At 47.4% G+C, this 17,974-nt stretch overlaps 1 protein-coding gene across 1 annotated transcript; it reads right to left on the bottom strand.

Moving 5' to 3' along the window:
* Window positions 1-12,972: 12,972 nt before the first annotated feature.
* LOC124695493 lies at window positions 12,973-17,240 on the bottom strand. Its single transcript, XM_047228332.1, has 2 exons — window positions 16,513-17,240; window positions 12,973-13,314 (listed from the first exon to the last, which is right to left on the bottom strand). Exons 1-2 carry the CDS (start codon window positions 17,238-17,240, stop codon window positions 13,311-13,313), a joined length of 732 nt encoding a protein of 243 aa, XP_047084288.1. The 3' UTR covers window positions 12,973-13,310.
* Between the last annotated feature and the right edge of the window lie 734 nt (window positions 17,241-17,974).

Here is a 17,974-nt window from a genome sequence, read left to right as displayed (position 1 = left end):
ATATTGACGTTGAACTATATGTGCATCTTTCATTGTTTGTAAATACGACACTATACCATAATAATTTCTTGTGGTAGAGGTACATGGGAACAATTATACAGATTTGATAAAGTTAAAAAATGTGCATGGGGAGATAGTTAGGCGAACCGATGATCTTTTAATGTGAAAATAATGCTAGAACATGGGTAGGTAAAGATTATTGAAATGGATTGAAGGAGAGGCCAGAAGCAAGATGTCGATTTAGCTATTGCAAGTAGAGGGTGGTTAAAAAGACATGACTGTGAAGAAAATCAGCATTTATCGCCATGAATGGAAACCATATGCCATTCATGTACTACAGATGTTTCTAAATCGAAACAATTGTTATAGTGTGTCTATATATTATTTTTTAGTATTCCTTAACGAAGCCCGGGCATTCAGCTAGTATCATTAGCACAAATCAAGGACATTTCTTGAAAGTTCAATCTCAAAACCATAGTTTTCTTCTAGTCAATGTAACGACCAAATTAAACTTGTCTGGTGGAAAAAAATGTGCCATTACTTGTCATCAATTTTAAATACTAAACCTGCATTCCGATTTCTTATAAGCATACCTCGGCTAGTGTATGCTTGCATGTTAGGCATTAGTTTGTTTAGTGTTAGTTTAGTTCTTTCTTCTATTTTTTTAACAATGCACTCTTATGTCTTTTACGGCGAGGTGGAAACCGGGGACGATGTGGCAGGGCTCCATCAACGGTGCAATAGGGTGAGGTGGAGTATAGAGTAGTCGGCTGCCATTATGTGGCCGTGAAGTTGTAGAAGCGGGGCTAGCTTCGTACACTATGCAGTGAAGCCGGTGTCGCTAACTTTTCCTTGGTGTGTACAGTAGACATCGAAAATGGGTGGTGATTAGTAGCTGATGTGAGTCACTAAGCTGATGGTCTGCATTTTATAATTCTTTTCAATATAATTTAGGCGACGATGTAGAGAATCGTCGCAATTGTGCTTTCACATAAGTGATAACCTTACCCTCATATTAGGGGGCATTCCGTAGCTTTTCTTTCGAGTAAGTTTCTCCTGTGGTCACTCCACTTGCAGGACATACCTATTTTCGTCATCGAACTCAAAAATATCCATTTGACCCTTCAAGATATTTACTGTGGCTAGTGGGTTGGAGCTTAAGACACCTTAGGCCTTATGGTTTGTGGGACAGAATAGTGTGGCGGCCATGGGCCATGGGTAAGCTCTATTTTATCAACGGTGCGTCAAAGCCTGCATCCAAGCTGCCTGCAACAACAGTTGTTTGACTACATCAACCAAGAACCTTTGTATGTTCTCTTACAGGACTTGCAAGTTTTCGATGATGATTCATGACATGGTCGGTTGTCGAGAACATTTCATACTAATATTGTCCTGCGGACTTGTATGTGAATTTGACTGCAAGGGAACCGCAAATAAAATCCTTTTGACTTGCAAGTGAATTTTACTTTCTCAAAAAATACAAGGGATCCGCAAGTAAGAGTGCATGTTCTGTAGAAATCCTAGCAGAACTACAGGAATGGCTCGCTGCGCCGATGGCCGTGGCGTACGCCGACGGCCAAATGTCGGGGCCGTCGGCGTACGTCCGGTCCATGGCAGCGGCCCATTGAGCCCCTCGGCGTATGAACACCCTCGGCGTAGAGAGGGCTACGCCGACGGTCATCCTCGGCGTACGCAAGGCCGTCGGCGTAGCACAAGCATGTGCTCCGGCGTACGAACAAGCATGCAACAGCGCAAGATCAATGTTAGAAGGAGTGAGAGGGCACCGCGTCGCAATCCGCGTTACGAGGACGGCGCGGGAGGAGGAGGAGGAGGACGAGGACGAGGACGGGGACGAGGTGGTGGAGCTGGAGGTGGAGGTGGTGGAGCTGGAGGTGGAGGTGGCTGGGGAGGAGCGGACTTTGAGCCACCACCCTCGGCTTCAGGCGACGTCGCTTCCGGGTTCTTTTTGGAGGGGCCGTCTAGAGAGGAGGCGGAGACGGAGTCTAGAGCCGAGGAGGACTCTAGCCGCGGGTTCGAGACTCCGGAGGAGGAGGGGCGGCCGAAGCAACTGAAGCTTCGTGGGGAAGCGAGAGTCCCCGACGAGAGGAAGGAGCCTAAGACCCATGAGGGGAAGCTCCTTATTATTCCTTCTGGCCCTGAGTAAGCGTACTAATTTGTCAATTTCAAACATGTACTTTCATTTTGGTCATACAGAATTTAGCATGTACTAATGTTTGATTTTCATGTGCAGCAATTGGACATTTCCTCCGGGGGCTAAGGGGCGCCTGCCTAGCAGCATGATTGGAGCTTTGCTTAGGAAGTTCTGGCCGGGCAAGTACTATCCCCTCGGCACGGTCCCCGCTGGCGAGAAGAAGCTAGCCATTACTTGGGCGGACTATGAGAGTGCCCCTGGCATAGGCTTCCCGACGGCTGCTGAGGCTGTGATGAGAAAGTTTTGGGTAAGACATATTTTCTCGAGCTTCGTTCATATTTGATGACCCCAATGTGCTAACTCATGACTCTCACAATTGTTTTTTGCATGATTGAAGTGTTTTTATCGTGTGGCGACCGAGTTTGAGGAGACGGCGGAGATGACTTTGCGGGCGACTTGTGAGAGGTTGACACCGCAGGTGTGGTACAACCAAAGGATCACGTCCACTAGTCACTTCGGGCGTCGAGAGGCGAGAGGGTCCACAAGCCGGACATTGTCGGTCACCGTGCTAAGGCCGAGTACGTGATGACGGTGGAGGACTACATGTCGGTGAGTAAAATGTCAATGAGATTCTACATTGCTACTAAGTTGCAATTGCATTATATTGAGTTGAGTATTGCATTTTTAGGTTATCCCCGAGTGGGCCGAGCCGCATCCCGATGCATGGGAGGAGTTGGTTAGGACGAGGTGGCTCAGGCTGGACGAGGACTTTGCAGCCGTGGCGAGGCAGAACGCGGAGAACCGAGGCGACGGTGGCACACACTGCGGGGGAAACATCAGCTATGAGCGCTACAAGGGGAAGATGGTATGTATACATTTTATTTTCCGTCAGGTTCAAAGTTGATACTCACAACATTTCCTTTCGCGATGCAGAGGGCCGAGTTAGGACCCGAGGAGGATATTTCTGACGTCGAGGTATACAACAGGATGCGGCTTAAGAGGCCCGATCTCTCGCAGTCTCAGCCCTCGCTCCCTGAGTACTTCGGCACCTACGCCGAGGACGCCGAGAACTACTGCGCGATGGTGAGGCATCGTCACCCGGAGGTGGATGACCCCATAACCGCGGAGCTCGACGAGGAGTCGTTGGTCCTTTCGTCCGGAGGGTTGCCGCATGGCCGTCTCAAGATGCTTAACAAGTCCGTCAAGCATAAGCTCACCATGACCTTCACGCGTCTCAAGGCGGGCCTCACCAAGGACAGCCCCCTCTCCCGCCTCGTCGTCGGGCTCGGCAACCCACATACGACGTAAGTTTCCCTCATTTCCATCCTCTTTCCGATTTTCGTTCATACATTGCTAAGTGCTAACGAGACATGAATTTGTGAAATTGTAGCCTGACTTCGAGGTGGCCTACGTGGCCGCTCATCAAGAATATCAGGTGGCCTTCAACCGGCAGCAGCAGCAGTTAACGAAGTACATGGCATATATACATGTAAGTTACAACCTTTGTTTTCGCAAATGATGACAAGTCCCACTTTCCCCTAGTTTGATGCTTCATTTCTGCAAAGACTGACATGTAAACTATCTTGCAGGCGTCGATGCTGGTCAATCAAACTGGACAGACAGTTGATTTAGGGCCGATGCCTCCCTTTCCGGGGCCGGCGCCAAACATGCCATCGAAGGAAAATTTCGCTGCGGAGTACTATGGGAGAACAACGGTAAGTTCTTCGCCAAACCGAATACTACGGCTTTCCTTTGCCTCGCAAATTGCTAACATCTCGGGAACATGTGTGTAGGGAACGGGATGTTCCGCAAACCAGGGTGGTGGGAGGGAGATGACACCGGTTCATCATGGTGGTCCTTCTCCCGGTGCTACTCCCGATTCTTCTCCCGGTCCTTCTCCCGGTCCTTCTCCCGGTGGTTCTTCCGTAGCTTCTACTGGAGCGCATCGGCCCGGTCCGGTGTTTAGTGGCGACGAGCTCCTCTAGTTGTCCCATGTATCATATCGACACTATGGCACCATGTATGGACACTATGGCACTATGTATGCACCCTATGGCACTATGTATGCACCATATGACACTATGTATGCACTATGACACTATGTATGCACTTCATGTTATGTGTATTTGCACTTCATGCGATGTTTCTGTGAATTATATTAATTATATGTTCTTTTATATTCTGCTAAATCTGGAAAACGAACGAAACAGCAAAAAACGAAAAAAATGGACCAAATGGTCCCTGATACGCCGACGGCTTTCCCCTCGGGGTAGCGTCGACATGGACCAAATAGTCGCCCGTACGCCGACGGTCTCCCCCTCGGCGTAGCCCGCGTCAGGGCTTCCCAGGACGCGCCACGTGCCCCGGTATGCCGACGGTCTCCCCCTCGGCGTAGGCTGCGCCAGGGTCTCCCAGGCAGCGCCGCGTGGCAAGGTACGCCGACGGGCTCCCCCTCGGCGTAGCAAGCGCCAGGGCCGCCCAGGCTCCGCCGCGTGGCACGGTACGCCGACGGGCTCCCCCTCAGCGTAGTTATGACAGCCGTCAACTTGACGTCGCCCGTTTGCATGCTACGCCGAGGGCTTGTACGCCGACAGGTGAGCCTCACCCTCGGTTCTCTCCGTCTACGCCGAGGGCAGTCGATACGCCGAGAGCCGCGTTGTCTCTGCCGAGGCGTACCTTCCCCGAGGAGCTACGCCGAGGGTCCCCGTCGGCGTAGAGTACGCCGAGGGTGAACGGGTTGTACGCCGAGGGCCGGAGGCCGTCGGCATTTGTCTGAATTCCTGTAGTGCAGCATGTCACATTCTCGCCGTGGTTGAGTTAATTTGATCAGGAACAGCAGCTTTTCAAGTGTGAGTTCAGATTCGTTTTAATAGTTTTTTCTTAATAAAGAAAAAAGAATCCAAGTTCTGCGCACTCCACGTTAAGGTTGATGTGTCTCTTGATTGACTACAATGTCAATGTCCATTGACGGAGTGTAAGTTCGATACAATTAATCTTTTGACTTTTCAGATCGTTGAACAATCTACTGAATTTCCCGCTGTGTTGATGGGTGTCTCCGTTGAAAAATATAATGTCGAGGTTTGCATGATGATAATTCAACCAGAGAACACCTTTTTTGTTTTGACCATGTGAAGTCCTTTTAAAGGAAAAGAAGACCAAAATATAATGCGTCTCATCCTAGTAGCACCTCAAAGGCTGAACACGTACTGCCTTGGGCATTCCTGTGAATTTTCACCATTGACGACTTGTGCGCTTCTCTCCATGTGTTCATGTTCCTCGGATAATAATACTGTATCTAGGCTTCTAGTAGCACTGTAATAATAGAAGGGCGTGGCGACTACCGAATACCGATCTCTACCCGTGTTCTATACCGTACTTCTATAAGCTGTAGGCCGTAGCCATGGTGGGTAACCTTCTTCGGTCCAACTACAGCGCACCAAAGAATGCACCAGCCCCCAACAAGTCAGTTCGATTGTGGCCGTGACCCCGTGCGTCGTCGCACACGAGGCTTGCGACGGCGGCTGACAGCGGCGCCACGCAGAGGCCCTGCCGGCGCAGGCTCGTGGCCGGCTCTTCTCCGGTATCCTGCGACGACGGCGAGGAGCAGCTTACCCCAGGGAGGGGCGCAGCTAGAATCTGCAGCAAAACATAGACAGAAAGTTCAGATCGATATTGTTGCTGTATGTATCTGTAGTGACAGTGTGCAAGTGTAACACGCGAGGGAAATGCAGCGCGTGTGTTCCCCTCACCTGGATTTGCTCGTGGAGGCTCCTGATGCAAGCAGCTGCCTCGTGCAGGACTGACGCGGTGTCCGTCTGCAGACATGGATCGGGTTCAGAAGTGTGGTTTTCTTCAGGCACTCAGGCAGTTGCATTGTGTCCCTCCAGCAACAGTGCAACACGATCGAGCACGTAAGAAACCAAGATCATCGGTAGCATGGTTTTACCTTGCCATAGGGAGAAACCAGCTGCTGGAGCGCGGTGATCTTGTCCCCCAGCTTCTGGCTCCTCTTGCACGGTGCCTGTATTTGTAATTTTGTATACGTCGTGTTATGATACGCAGCCGATGTAATCTTTTTCTCCGAAACTAGAAGTGTTTTTTTTTTTTGCTTTTGATCCCAAATTCATATCACGCCGTAGACTATTTGCACCGTGCATGTTTTGTGCTGACGGCTAAGCTACCATTACTTCAAGTACGTCTGCTATCGGCCACGACCCTATTAAGACAGAATTCAGCGAATCATTGAGCAAACAGAACGTCACCTTCGCAGCTTGATTTCTTGGCTTTGCGCTGCCCTGCAGCCGGCGCTGTGGACCCTGCGCCGTCGTCGTCGCGGTGCTTCTTGTTGTCTTGAGCCTCTTCGAACTGCTCCCGTCATTAGCCATTGGCTCGCCTCCTTCTGCCGTCCATGTCAACATATGCTGACAGAAAATAAGGAACCACCACAACGAACAAACAAACAGACGTAAGCATCACAGCAGCAGTATGTCAGTAGCTCGAGATTAGTCTCCGCGATCGGTTTCAATCAGGCAATTAAAGAGCATTACGGTGGCAGCATCAGGAGAATCTGGCTGGGCGTAGCCGAACTGCATCAGCGAAGGCCTGACGTCGCCGCCGCTGTAGATCGAACCGTCTACGCTCCCTAGGTTCATCAGCGAGCAGTGGTTGTTCATCAGTCAGTGAGTATACCAAATAATATAATAACCAAGATAAAATAAAAATAAGCAAACAAAATTTGCCACCCGAAAATTATCAGCAAGAAAAATTGGAAACGATCGTTACCGAAATAGCTTTCTGAACCGCGCGTGGCAAAAAGCGTCGGCGTCTGAAGGCTCTGAAACGACGGCAAGTGGTGGCGCAGATGACCGTAGTCCGCAGCGGTGAGTCTGCGCAGTCAAGGAGGAAGAACAGATTAGATGAGCCAGTCCGTGTGAAACGCATGGACGTACTCCTACCTAAACAAGACGATTAACACTTACATCTTGTCCAAGCCTGCCGTTCCGGCCGACGAATTAGAGGACTCGCATTTCACTACGATTGAACAGCCATGTCAAATTAAAATGGGATTTCAGAAGATCGTAGGAAATCGCGTGGCAGTGAGGGGAAGAAAGTACCGTAGTCATCGCTGAACGGCAGCAAGAGGGAGGACGGCGCAGAGCAGTTCCACATTGCGCCTTCCGGTCAAACTCGATCCTCCAGCAGCCACTCGCAGGCTTTCATAACCTGGAAAACGGGACATTCAGTTTCCATCAGAAAATAGTTCAGACGAAACAAGAACCAAATGGTACCAGGTTCCAACTTTTGCTGGTGATTTACAACTCCATCGAGGTCATGAACTTCAGCCAAAAAGAGGACAGAAAGTTGCAAAATAACTACAGAATTCAGAACCCTTGTGAGAAGTAGAAAACGAAGGGAGAAGAAGATTCACAATCCACCACAAAAACAAGAAGAAATCAAGAAGAAGCAATGCAGACGTGAGCAAAACAAGAAGGAACACACGGAAGAAAGATCAAAAGATCAAGGCGTAGGGTTCATTGGTAGTTTACCCCATGGAAGAGAGCAACGCGGCGCCGCGAGGGAAGAGAGGAGAAGAAGGTCGCCGATGGAGGAGGAGAGCAACGGCTGGCTAAATACTACACTCCGCAACTAGGTAGTTAAACGCATCGATGGTTTGCTTCGCCTTCCCTTCTTCCTCTTCCTGCCGTTTTCACTCGGTCTGTTGCTAATTATAAGCCGTCCTCCGAGCTTTGCCACAATTAAAAACGTGAGACGCCACGGCCAGGAAATTTCAAAGGAGCACACCGGAACTCGGGGACGACGGATCGATGGAGAGGGGTCGCTCCCATAAATAGCATAGTAGCAGCAGCAGCCGCCTCCTCCAGCCCTCCCGGTGTTATCTCATAAATAAACCAATGGTTTTCCTAATTCTCAGTACTCTCTGTTAGGGTATTACGCATTTCGATGAAAGACTTCGACTATTGATTTGTTCAACAAAATACTATAAAATATATATCACATAAATTATATCATCGAAAACTCTCTTGAATATAAATCTAATAGGTATAAATTTTATGGTATATATCTCATAATTTATTGATTAAATTAATGGTTATTTTTTCGTGGAGTGCGTAATACTTTAATAAACTGGTATTGAGGTAGTAGATCGAGAAAATTAACTTAATTCTCCTAGATCAAGAGTGTGCTTCTAAATCATAGGATTGCAATGTGAATCGTGATATCATGAGTCGCTACATGTTTTATAATTGAGATATTTCTAGTTGCACATGTTGTTGCAACTTAGAAAAAATATCTAGACCGTTAAATTGCACCTTGTGATTCATGTTAGTCATGAGTTGTAACGATCGATATCAGATTTTTTTTTGTCATTCATTCTAGTAATAAGTTGCGGGGTTGCAACTAAGACTCAACGACGTCACCTCACTGGAAATTACACAACAATAATTCCAAGCTCGCGGCCGTTTCATGGCCGTTCCATCATCTCGTTTGCATTGACTGTTGACATGCAGATGTGTGATTAGTGCTAACTGGTTTCACGGCATGATTGGCTGATCCACGCACTGTTGCGAATGCGTTACGGTCCATTTGTATTCTTGTCTTGCCACGTCGATAGATTTTGGCCTAGGCGCTTGTCTCGTCTGCCTGGCCCTGCCGTCGTGGCGACTGACGACTGTCTGTCAGGGCGCCGGTTCGAGTCCGTCCTGTTGACCGATGTCCAAACCCCCTAAAACCCCCGTTTCTTTATGATCGTGTCAGGATCAGATCGGGCAGCGCACAGTGTTTTTCTATGGCGCCGATGAACCAAACGCCTAGCTACGACCAAGCCGGGAGCCAAACGCCGGCCGATTGTTTGTTTAGTCGCAACTCGCATCGCGTCGAGCCGTCGACGCTGTTTCTGTTCGAGATGCAGCTGCGACGGCCATGTTTTCTGAGACATTACAGGCTGTCATGATGAGCCAAAACAGCAGCCGATCATCGCAGATTTAGTATATAGTATCAAATTCGACGCGACAAGAGTATTACCCAAGCTTCAACAGCTCGGGTCAGTGCATCTCAAAAAAAAAAAAAAAAAAACAGCTCGGGTCAGTGGAGGTTCTTAGCGTAAACTACAACTTTGCCTCGGAAATTTTGAAAAACCACCACTTTTATACAGAGGCATCACAAAATGTGACCTATATCTATTTTTTTGCAATGTATTCTTTTTTTGAAACAAGGCAAAAGATTTGTCATTTTCATTGATTAAGGAGAAGATTTTAGAAGTTTTACAACCCTTCTCGGCTAAAAGCCAAGACCAAATATTACAAGCAACTACTCACGCGGCATTACATTACTTAGAGCCTTGGCACCGGCTAGACGCCACAAATTTGCCTCATCTTTGATTTTTGTCACAAGCATAGCGATGGTGACGGACTTGTTACGGAAGACCCGAGCATTCCTTTCTTTCCAAATTTCCCAAGAGACAAGCATTGCGAGAGAGGCCAAAGCTTTCCTTGATTGTCCTCTCTTGTGGATCACCTCCGCCCACCACCTTTTGATGGAGTGGAAGTCATGCCAAGTTGTTGGGTCAAGATCATCGATACCAAGCCAATTCTTTAAGTTGGACCACACCCGGATTGAGTACCGACACTTGAAAAGAAGGTGGGCTCCCGACTCTTGGTGTTAGTTGCAAAGCTTACAAAGGCCACAATTTTGCCACCCTCTCCTTGCAAGTCTATCCGCCGTCCAAACCCGGTTTTGAAGGACCAACCAAGCAAAGATCTTGCACTTCGGAGGGACCCAAGGCTTCCAAACCAAGGAAGGCATCGGAGATGAAGTGAGGGCCAAGAATTGCATTTTGTAGGCCGATATTGCCGAGTAGCAACCATCGTTGGTGAGCTTCCAAGATATTGTGTCTTCAGCTTGAGGGTCCAAATGAACATTAGCAAGTCTTTCCCAAAGCTTGTAGAATTGGGCAATGTGATCAAAGGAGAGGCCATCATGGGTATTTATTTGGGAAACCCAAAAATCATTTCCCAAAGCTTTATGCACGGTGCATTTCTTCTTTTTTGAACGAGCAAAGAGAAGTGGAGCCAAATCTTTGGGTCTCATTCCATCAAGCCAAGCCGCCTCCCAAAAGAGGGCCTTCTTTCCATCTCCAATAGTTACTTTAGTGGCCGCTGCAAAGAGATCATGGTCATGAGGAGTGCGTGGGTTCCCAAGCCCAACCCAAGGCTTTTCCTCGTTCTTCCATTCATGCCATAGCCACCTCAACCTAAGAGCTGCGGCAAACTTCTTGAGGTTAAGGATCCCAAGACCACCCTTCTCTTTGGGTCTACACACCATCTCCCAATTGACTTTACATTTCCCTCCGGATACCTTGTCACATGCCGACCATAGGAAAGCTCTTCTTAAGCTATCAATTTTCATGAGGACCTCCATTGGCACATCAAGCACGGTGATGAAGTAGATAACCACGCTTGTCAAGACAGCCTTGACAAGGGTGGTTCGGCCGGCCATGCATGGTGACGTGCTTTCCAAGCCAAGGCACAAGTTTAGAGGCAACCTTGTCTTCCAAGAGTTGGAAATGAATTCTCCTTAGGCGAGTGACCGACAAGGGTAGGCCAAGGTACCTCATAGGGAAAGTAGTGCGAGTAGCCGGGAAGGCTTGGAGGATGTCGTCAAGGTCTATGTCATCGCAACGAATGGGAGCCACTTGGCTTTTGGCACAATTGGTGACAAGGCCGGTTACATCCCCAAAGTGATGTAGCGTAGCGGCCAAGAAGTCAATGTCATTTTTATTGGGAGTGACAAAGACGGCCGCGTCATCGGCAAATAAGGAGGTTCTAATCGTGGGCACTCTTCCCCGGAGTCTATGGAGGTGGCCTTGCTCGGTTGCTTTACGGAGAATGTGGTGGAGAGGGTCAATGGCCATCACAAAGAGGAGCGGAGAAAGTGGATCGCCTTGCCGGAGGCCTCTACCATGCTTGATTGGGTCACCGGCAACACCATTGAGAAGCACCCTTGAGGTTGAGGAGGATAAAAGAGCCACAATCCATTCCCGAAACTTTTGTGGGAAGCCCATGTGTTGCAACATGTCCACCAAGTAGTCCCATCGCACGGAGTCAAACGCTTTTTTGATGTCAAGCTTGAAGAGGAGAGTTTGTGTTTTTGTCTTGTGAAGCTTCCTCGCAAGATTCTTCACATATAAGAAGTTATCATGAATACTTCTCTTTTTTATGAAAGCGCTTTGGGCATTGGAGACAAGCTCGTTCATGTGTGGAGCAAGGCGGGTAGCCATCATCTTGGAGATGAGCTTGGAGATAGCATGTATGAGGCTAATGGGGCGAAAATCGGTGACCTCTTCGGCGCCATCATCTTTCTTGGGGATCAGAGCAATATTCGCCGAATTTAGCCAATGGAGGTTATTTGTATGTAGGTTTGAGAATTTCCCAATGACCGCCATGATGTCCGCTTTGATGATGTTCCAACAACCCTTGAAAAAAGCCCCCGAGGAGGCGTTGTCACTCCCAATAAAAATGACATTGACTTCTGGCCGCTACGCTACATCACTTTGGGGATGTAACCGGCCTTGTCACCAATTGTGCCAAAAGCCAAGTGGCTCCCATTCGTTGCGATGACATAGACCTTGACGACATTCTCCAAGCCTTCCCGGCTACTCGCACTACTTTCCCTATGAGGTACCTTGGCCATGATGTCCGCTTTGAGAATTTTTTGCAATGTACACTAAACTGGATCATAACACGTTCACAGCATCCGACGAGGCGCGGCCTCCGAGCAGCAGAGGTGCCCCTGATGCAGCCGTGAGCTCTATCCTCGCTTGGCCTAGATGGGCCTGGTCCTGGCTTGTGCGACTGCTAGGCATCGTGGTGGTGCCAGGCAGGATACCACCGTCCAACCCCCGCTTCAATGTTGGTTGCAGTGGATGGTTGTCGGCATCTCTGCCTCGGCTGATGGCAGATCTAGATTGCCTCTCGTTGGCGGTGAGGCCAAAGTGACTCATTTCAGGCTTTGGGGTTGACGGTAAAGCGAGGGTGAAATCCCCGTGTGAGGCTGACGACAGAGACGCCCGAGGGCGCCATGACCTCCTTGGAGGTGTCACATTGGCACTGCTCGGGCTTCCCTGCCTTGAGCACCGGGGGAAACTTTAGATCATGTCATCAAATCGGTTGCGGCTGTGTCGCTCCCCTCCTTGTAGCTATCGCCTAGGTGGTTCGTGGAGTTCTCAATGCACTAGTTGGAGTCGGTGCCAGCCGCTGCTCATAATGTGGGTTTCCGGGGTGTTATGTACACCATCCTCGGCATTTCTTGATTGTCACCTTCTTCGGTTTGGTTCGGCCCCCACATTCTCTGGCCGACTCTTAGGCGCTTAGGGGTGTGGTGCGTTAGCTTGTGCCATCCTGAACGTGGTGTGGCCTAGAAGCTCAATGCATCGCCTCCTTGTCATCTTAGGAGGTGACGGTGCAAGGAAAATAATTGTTGTCCAGTTGTTGTGGGTTGTGCTGTAAACCGTGTGCGCCGTGTTCGTATCGTGTAGCCTTTCTGACATTATACATGCCTCCTAGAAATATATTCCATGGTGTATTATAGAAAGAAAAAAATACGGAAATGCGTACCAAAAGCGAGTACCGATCGTTCTGTAACTGCCATCTTTGTTCCGTTTGAACTGCCGTGTTTCACAACCGACCAGACATAAACAGACGTTCCTCAGATTCGCGGCCCAGCCTAGTTTCCTGAACATCATCGCGTGCACAGAGACATACAGTCTGCTCTGAACAAGCGCCGCAGTTGCAGCAGCTTTAAAAGGATACAACTCCAGTCCAGTATACATCAAACTCAGCAAATATAGATAGGTGCACAAGTCAAGGAGCTGATGCCTGCCGTTTCAAAATAAGGTTGAAAAGACGGGACCGCTAGAACGAGCGATGGTAACTGCTAGCCATTTTTACCACTTCATTTGATGGCAAACGCCATGCCACTTCCAGGTTTTTCCCGGCGCACGATTTCCGACCGCGTTCTCGGGCCTGCCTGCTTTATTAGGAAGTAATAAGAAGCAATCATCTTCACACTGGCCGTCTTTGTATTCTAGAATTGTTCTTCTTGCTGACGACCTGTGCCTGTGTCCTCACTCAGCCTCCTACTCTTATCTGCAGATCAGACAGCAATTGTTTTCACCAACCAATGATGTTAACGAATGGAAAAACAAAATTTGACTCGGCCTGTGGCCATCACAGAAGATAGATTCATGCCATGATAAAACAAGTGATGTCGCAGCAGTCCCAGTTGTTTTAGACCTCCCGATAAAACAAACAGAGATCAAGGATTAAGAAAGTGATTTAGCACCGCTAAATAACACAAGACACATGCCCCACATTGACCAGAGCGGCGGTTGTATCAACAGCTACAGGCTTAAACCTACTGCAAAGCTGTTAATTTATTTACACAAGATGTAAGCAGAAAAGAGCAAGCAAACCGAATGTCATGAATCAGATAATCAAACGCTGTGTGCCTTACATTTGGCTTATACCTCGAGGAGAATCGGGAATCATCTATGTGGCAGGTAAAGCTAGTGTTCCCCAAATGGAAAAATATGCTAGATTTCAGAATATTGGAAGAACGTCTCGCCATCTACTACACAGTTATGGAAGCAGATGGACAGGGAGGGAAAACAAGGTAAGAGAAAATGACTCAGAAATTGAGGTTTAACTGTACCTTGCCAGTACAGATCAGCTCACCGTACTACGACATCCAAGATGATGCAAAGCACAACCGACAAATTTCTAGGTGACACGCATGAAAACCCATAAGAGAGGCACAGCACAAATAGGAAGATCACAACGTGCAAGCTAACTCAATTGACTTCACATGGATAGTCAGAAATGAAACCCGGTGTGCCCAAGTAACACAAGATAAAGACAGAAGACTCAAGGAACTGCAAACAATAACCATTGTCGCTACCAAAACAAGTTATAATTGACAGGAGGCTTCTACTTGAAGTAAATTATCAAACTTCAAGAAACCACATAGCAACACAGCTAATCATAGATGAAAGTGACACCATACCATAAGCTTATGCACTAAATGTAGCAAAACCAGATCCGGGAGATCTAATATAACTAATGTAGAATAAGGTTCAAAGATGATATGTAAGATAAGATACTCAATTTGTAAAACATTTGGGCTCTAAGCAATATTGTTAAGAGAATCTTGACTCTATGCAAGGACATCCTTGTAGGTGACTTCAGTGATGAAACAAAACAGAAAGCCAAAATGATATGGGAGTTTAGATGTCTAGATCAAAGCTTATACCATAAATATCAGGCCCTCAGTAATCAATTCTGACTCAGAAGTACTTCATTAAACAGATAGCAAGAAAAAAAATATTCTGTAGAATCCTTTGCAGGAATTTGGTTGCATGTCTGATGGTCCAAATGATTTGGGATGGTTATTACTTAAAAAAACATATGCTCAGTTTTACAAGTACTATCATTTAGCAGTTCAGGTTACCAGTATCAAAGAGTAAGATACATGTCCATTTGATGTTCAGCACAAGTTCTTCATCTTGGTTGGATATTTACTGAGCTATTCATTGAAAGGCAAACATTACAGAAGTTGTAGACAACAAAAACAGTTTTGCTCATGCAATATATGTGTACATAGAGTATAGCCCTCCCAGAAGATATGCATATAGAAGCTTCGGCATCTCTGAGCAGGTTCATATCACCTGTGACTTTCGGAATGTGCGGCAAAACCTATGAGACTAGAGGATTCGGAAATTATCACTAACCTATACATGTAAAAGATGATATATTAAAAAAACAGTATACGGAAGTCCCAGTCGGCCTATACAATTCGCTAAGACTAATACAATGTGAACAGTCTTTACTCTTGAGGTGTGAACATTTAATAGCTTTAAAGATGCCAATCAACAATGGTAGCTAGGAAATTCATCTAAATATCATTGACAATGGAACAAAGGAAATATGAGAGGATGAATTGTAACAGAAACACACATTCAGGCTATAGGCAAAAGAATGCCAACAGGTGTAATTCCAGGTTAAAGAAGGAAATTAAGAAATAATTCTGGCCAATCTTCATCAAATGTGTTCAAGGTTAGCAACAAAATACGGTCACAGCAAAGAAATCCAGTTTGAATAGCAACAGAGCTGACAACAATTGTACAGTGTTTCACCTAAGTGGTGCACCTATATATGATCTGATCTCTTTGCCTTATACATCGTGAATGCATTGTTACCTCCAAGGAAATCACTATAAGGCCTTGTTTGGTACTAGTGTTTTAGTGGGGATTAGTGGGGATTAGTGGGGATAATACTCTAGAGTATTGGGTGAATCTCTGCTGTCACCCAATCCCCACAAAACCCCATCCCCAATCCACTAGGTAGGGGTAGAGTATTGGGGATTGAAAAAATTACACTAAAATTTGGGAAAAGGTGGGGATAAGTGGGGATTAAACTCGCTCATACTCTAGCACCAAACATGCATTTACAATAAAAGTGGGGATTTGAAATTTGGAGCGGATTATCCCCGCTAATCCCCACTAAAACTCTAGTACCAAACAAGCCCTAAAAGTGCCCCTTACTCTCTTAGGCTTAGACATAATCACCCAGAGATACTAAACCACTACGATTTCACCGCTAACCTAAAGTTCAGAAAAAATGCAGTACACTTACAGCCTTGCAGCTGTAGAGTGAACAAGAGGATTTAAAGTATGAATACATATTGACAAGTACTAGGCAGAAGCACATGTGCTATCTCAAATATGAGTCCAAACAGAACAGTCAGTGTAAGTTCACGAGGAGCAAAAATAAGCCACACTAAACTCAAGAAACATCATATATGTTCAGTATTGAGTAAATACTCCATCTCGATGCCGGGAGGTACTACACGGCTACGATTTCACTGGTTACCTAAGGAATTAAAAAGTTTCAGTACACTAAGAGCCTTGCTGCTGTAACAAGCAAGCAAAGCAAGCAAGAGGATGTAAAGTGTGGGCACGTGTTGACAAGTACTTAGCAGAGGCATTTTGTGCAATGAACTTTTTAATCCAACAAAATAGTCTAGCATAAGTTCATATATGGAGCAACAATAGGCCAATTTAACTCAAGAAACAACATATATTTGTGCACTGCTCAGTAACTAGTCCATCTCAAAACCCACATTGTATATATGATGCCAAAAGTGAATTACAGAGCCTTCTAGTTGGATCATAAGAGAGGTGCTTAAACAAGCATTGGGGAACAAATATATGGTCAGACTTTATTGGCTCTGCGTCACAGATTGATTGATGCATCACTCGGAGCAGGCCCCTAGAAAGCATTCATTACCTCGCAGGCGCTGCGGGGGCGTTGACGACGTTCCTGCGCACCACCCTGTGCCCTCCGCCTTTGCCACTCAACTTGAGGCCATTACTACTAGCAGTAGTGTCCCCATCCCCCACGATCAAATCCCGGAGGCCGGAGGTGAGGTCCTTCTCCCTCTTCTCCTTGTCCTTCTGCTTGGCCCTGGCGGTGGCGGCGGCGAGCGGCTCGAAGTGGTTCCCGTAGATGTACTCGGCGGAGTAGCCGTCCTCGTCGTCGAAGAGCATGACGTGGCCGTGCCACTCCCAGACGCGGTACTCGCCGCCGGTGTCGTCGTGGAAGCCGACGCAGACGTGGTGGTCGCCGACGGCCACGGACTGGCCCGAGTTGGGCTTGAGGGCCTCGTCCGCGTCCCCGGCGAGCACCATCCTGACGATCTCCTTCTCCAGCTTGGTCTCCTCCCTGGACAGCGTGCGGCGCCGCCTGGCCTCCCCGGAGCCCTCCCCGTCGGAGAGGCCCTCTTCTTCTTCGTCGTCATCATCGTGGTCGGAGTCGCCCGCGGCGGCGGAGAGCGCGGCGAACTCGTTGAGGAGGAAGTCGTCGAGGTCCTGGGTGAGGAAGGAGTTGGTGTCGAGGAAGGGCGGGCGGAGCTGGACGCGGCTCATGAGGTTCTGGAGGAAGAGCGCGTCGACGGGCGCCGGGGAGGCGGCGGCGGCGGCGGCGGCGGAGGGCGGTTGCGGCGGGGGAGGGGCCATGGCGCGGTAGGGTTTTGGGTTTGGGTGGCGTGGCGTGGGCTGCTGGTTTGTTGTGTGGATGGATGCGGAACAGAACGGAAGTGCAGATAGACGAAGCGGACTCGGCAACCAGATCGATCTCAGAGAGAGGTTGTTGTTGGATGTGAGAGACAGACGGGGCAGATATTTTGCTTTCGAGATGGGCCTCGTTACGTTGGGCCTGAATGTATAGATTATTCTTTTGGCCATGGTATTGCGAACTACCATCCATATGCGTCCATCAACCTTATGGACTACATTCGTTCTAGAGAACAACTTATGTACAGTACCAATAGAGGGAGCCCCAGGTGGGCCGGCCCAGATACCCTTCTTCTCCAGTTTTCTTGTTTTCCTAATTTTTCTAATTTTTATTTTTCATTTGATTTTTTTGAAGCTTCAGTCTTCTCAGGAAAAAAAAATCCGGTCGAAAAACGTTAGTGTTGAAAAATGTTAAAAACAGAAAATTATTGAAATTTAAAATATTCATTTTAAAAATGTTCAGAAATAAAAAGTATCCGAATTTTGAAAATTGTTCAGAATTGGAAGTTGATAAATTTTATAAATATTCAAATTTAATAAAAGTTCATAAATGAAAAATGTTCATATTCTAAAAAATTAAATTTTATACTCCCTCCGATCCGAAAAAAATGCCAGGTGAGTATACACTTAATGTTTTACATTTAAGACCTTCTAAAATTAGAGCCCTCACTAACTGC

The sequence above is a fragment of the Lolium rigidum genome, chromosome 3, assembly GCF_022539505.1.
Source record: "Lolium rigidum isolate FL_2022 chromosome 3, APGP_CSIRO_Lrig_0.1, whole genome shotgun sequence".
NCBI classification, from domain to species: domain Eukaryota; kingdom Viridiplantae; phylum Streptophyta; class Magnoliopsida; order Poales; family Poaceae; genus Lolium; species Lolium rigidum.
This window is presented reverse-complemented; position numbering and strand designations above follow the sequence as displayed.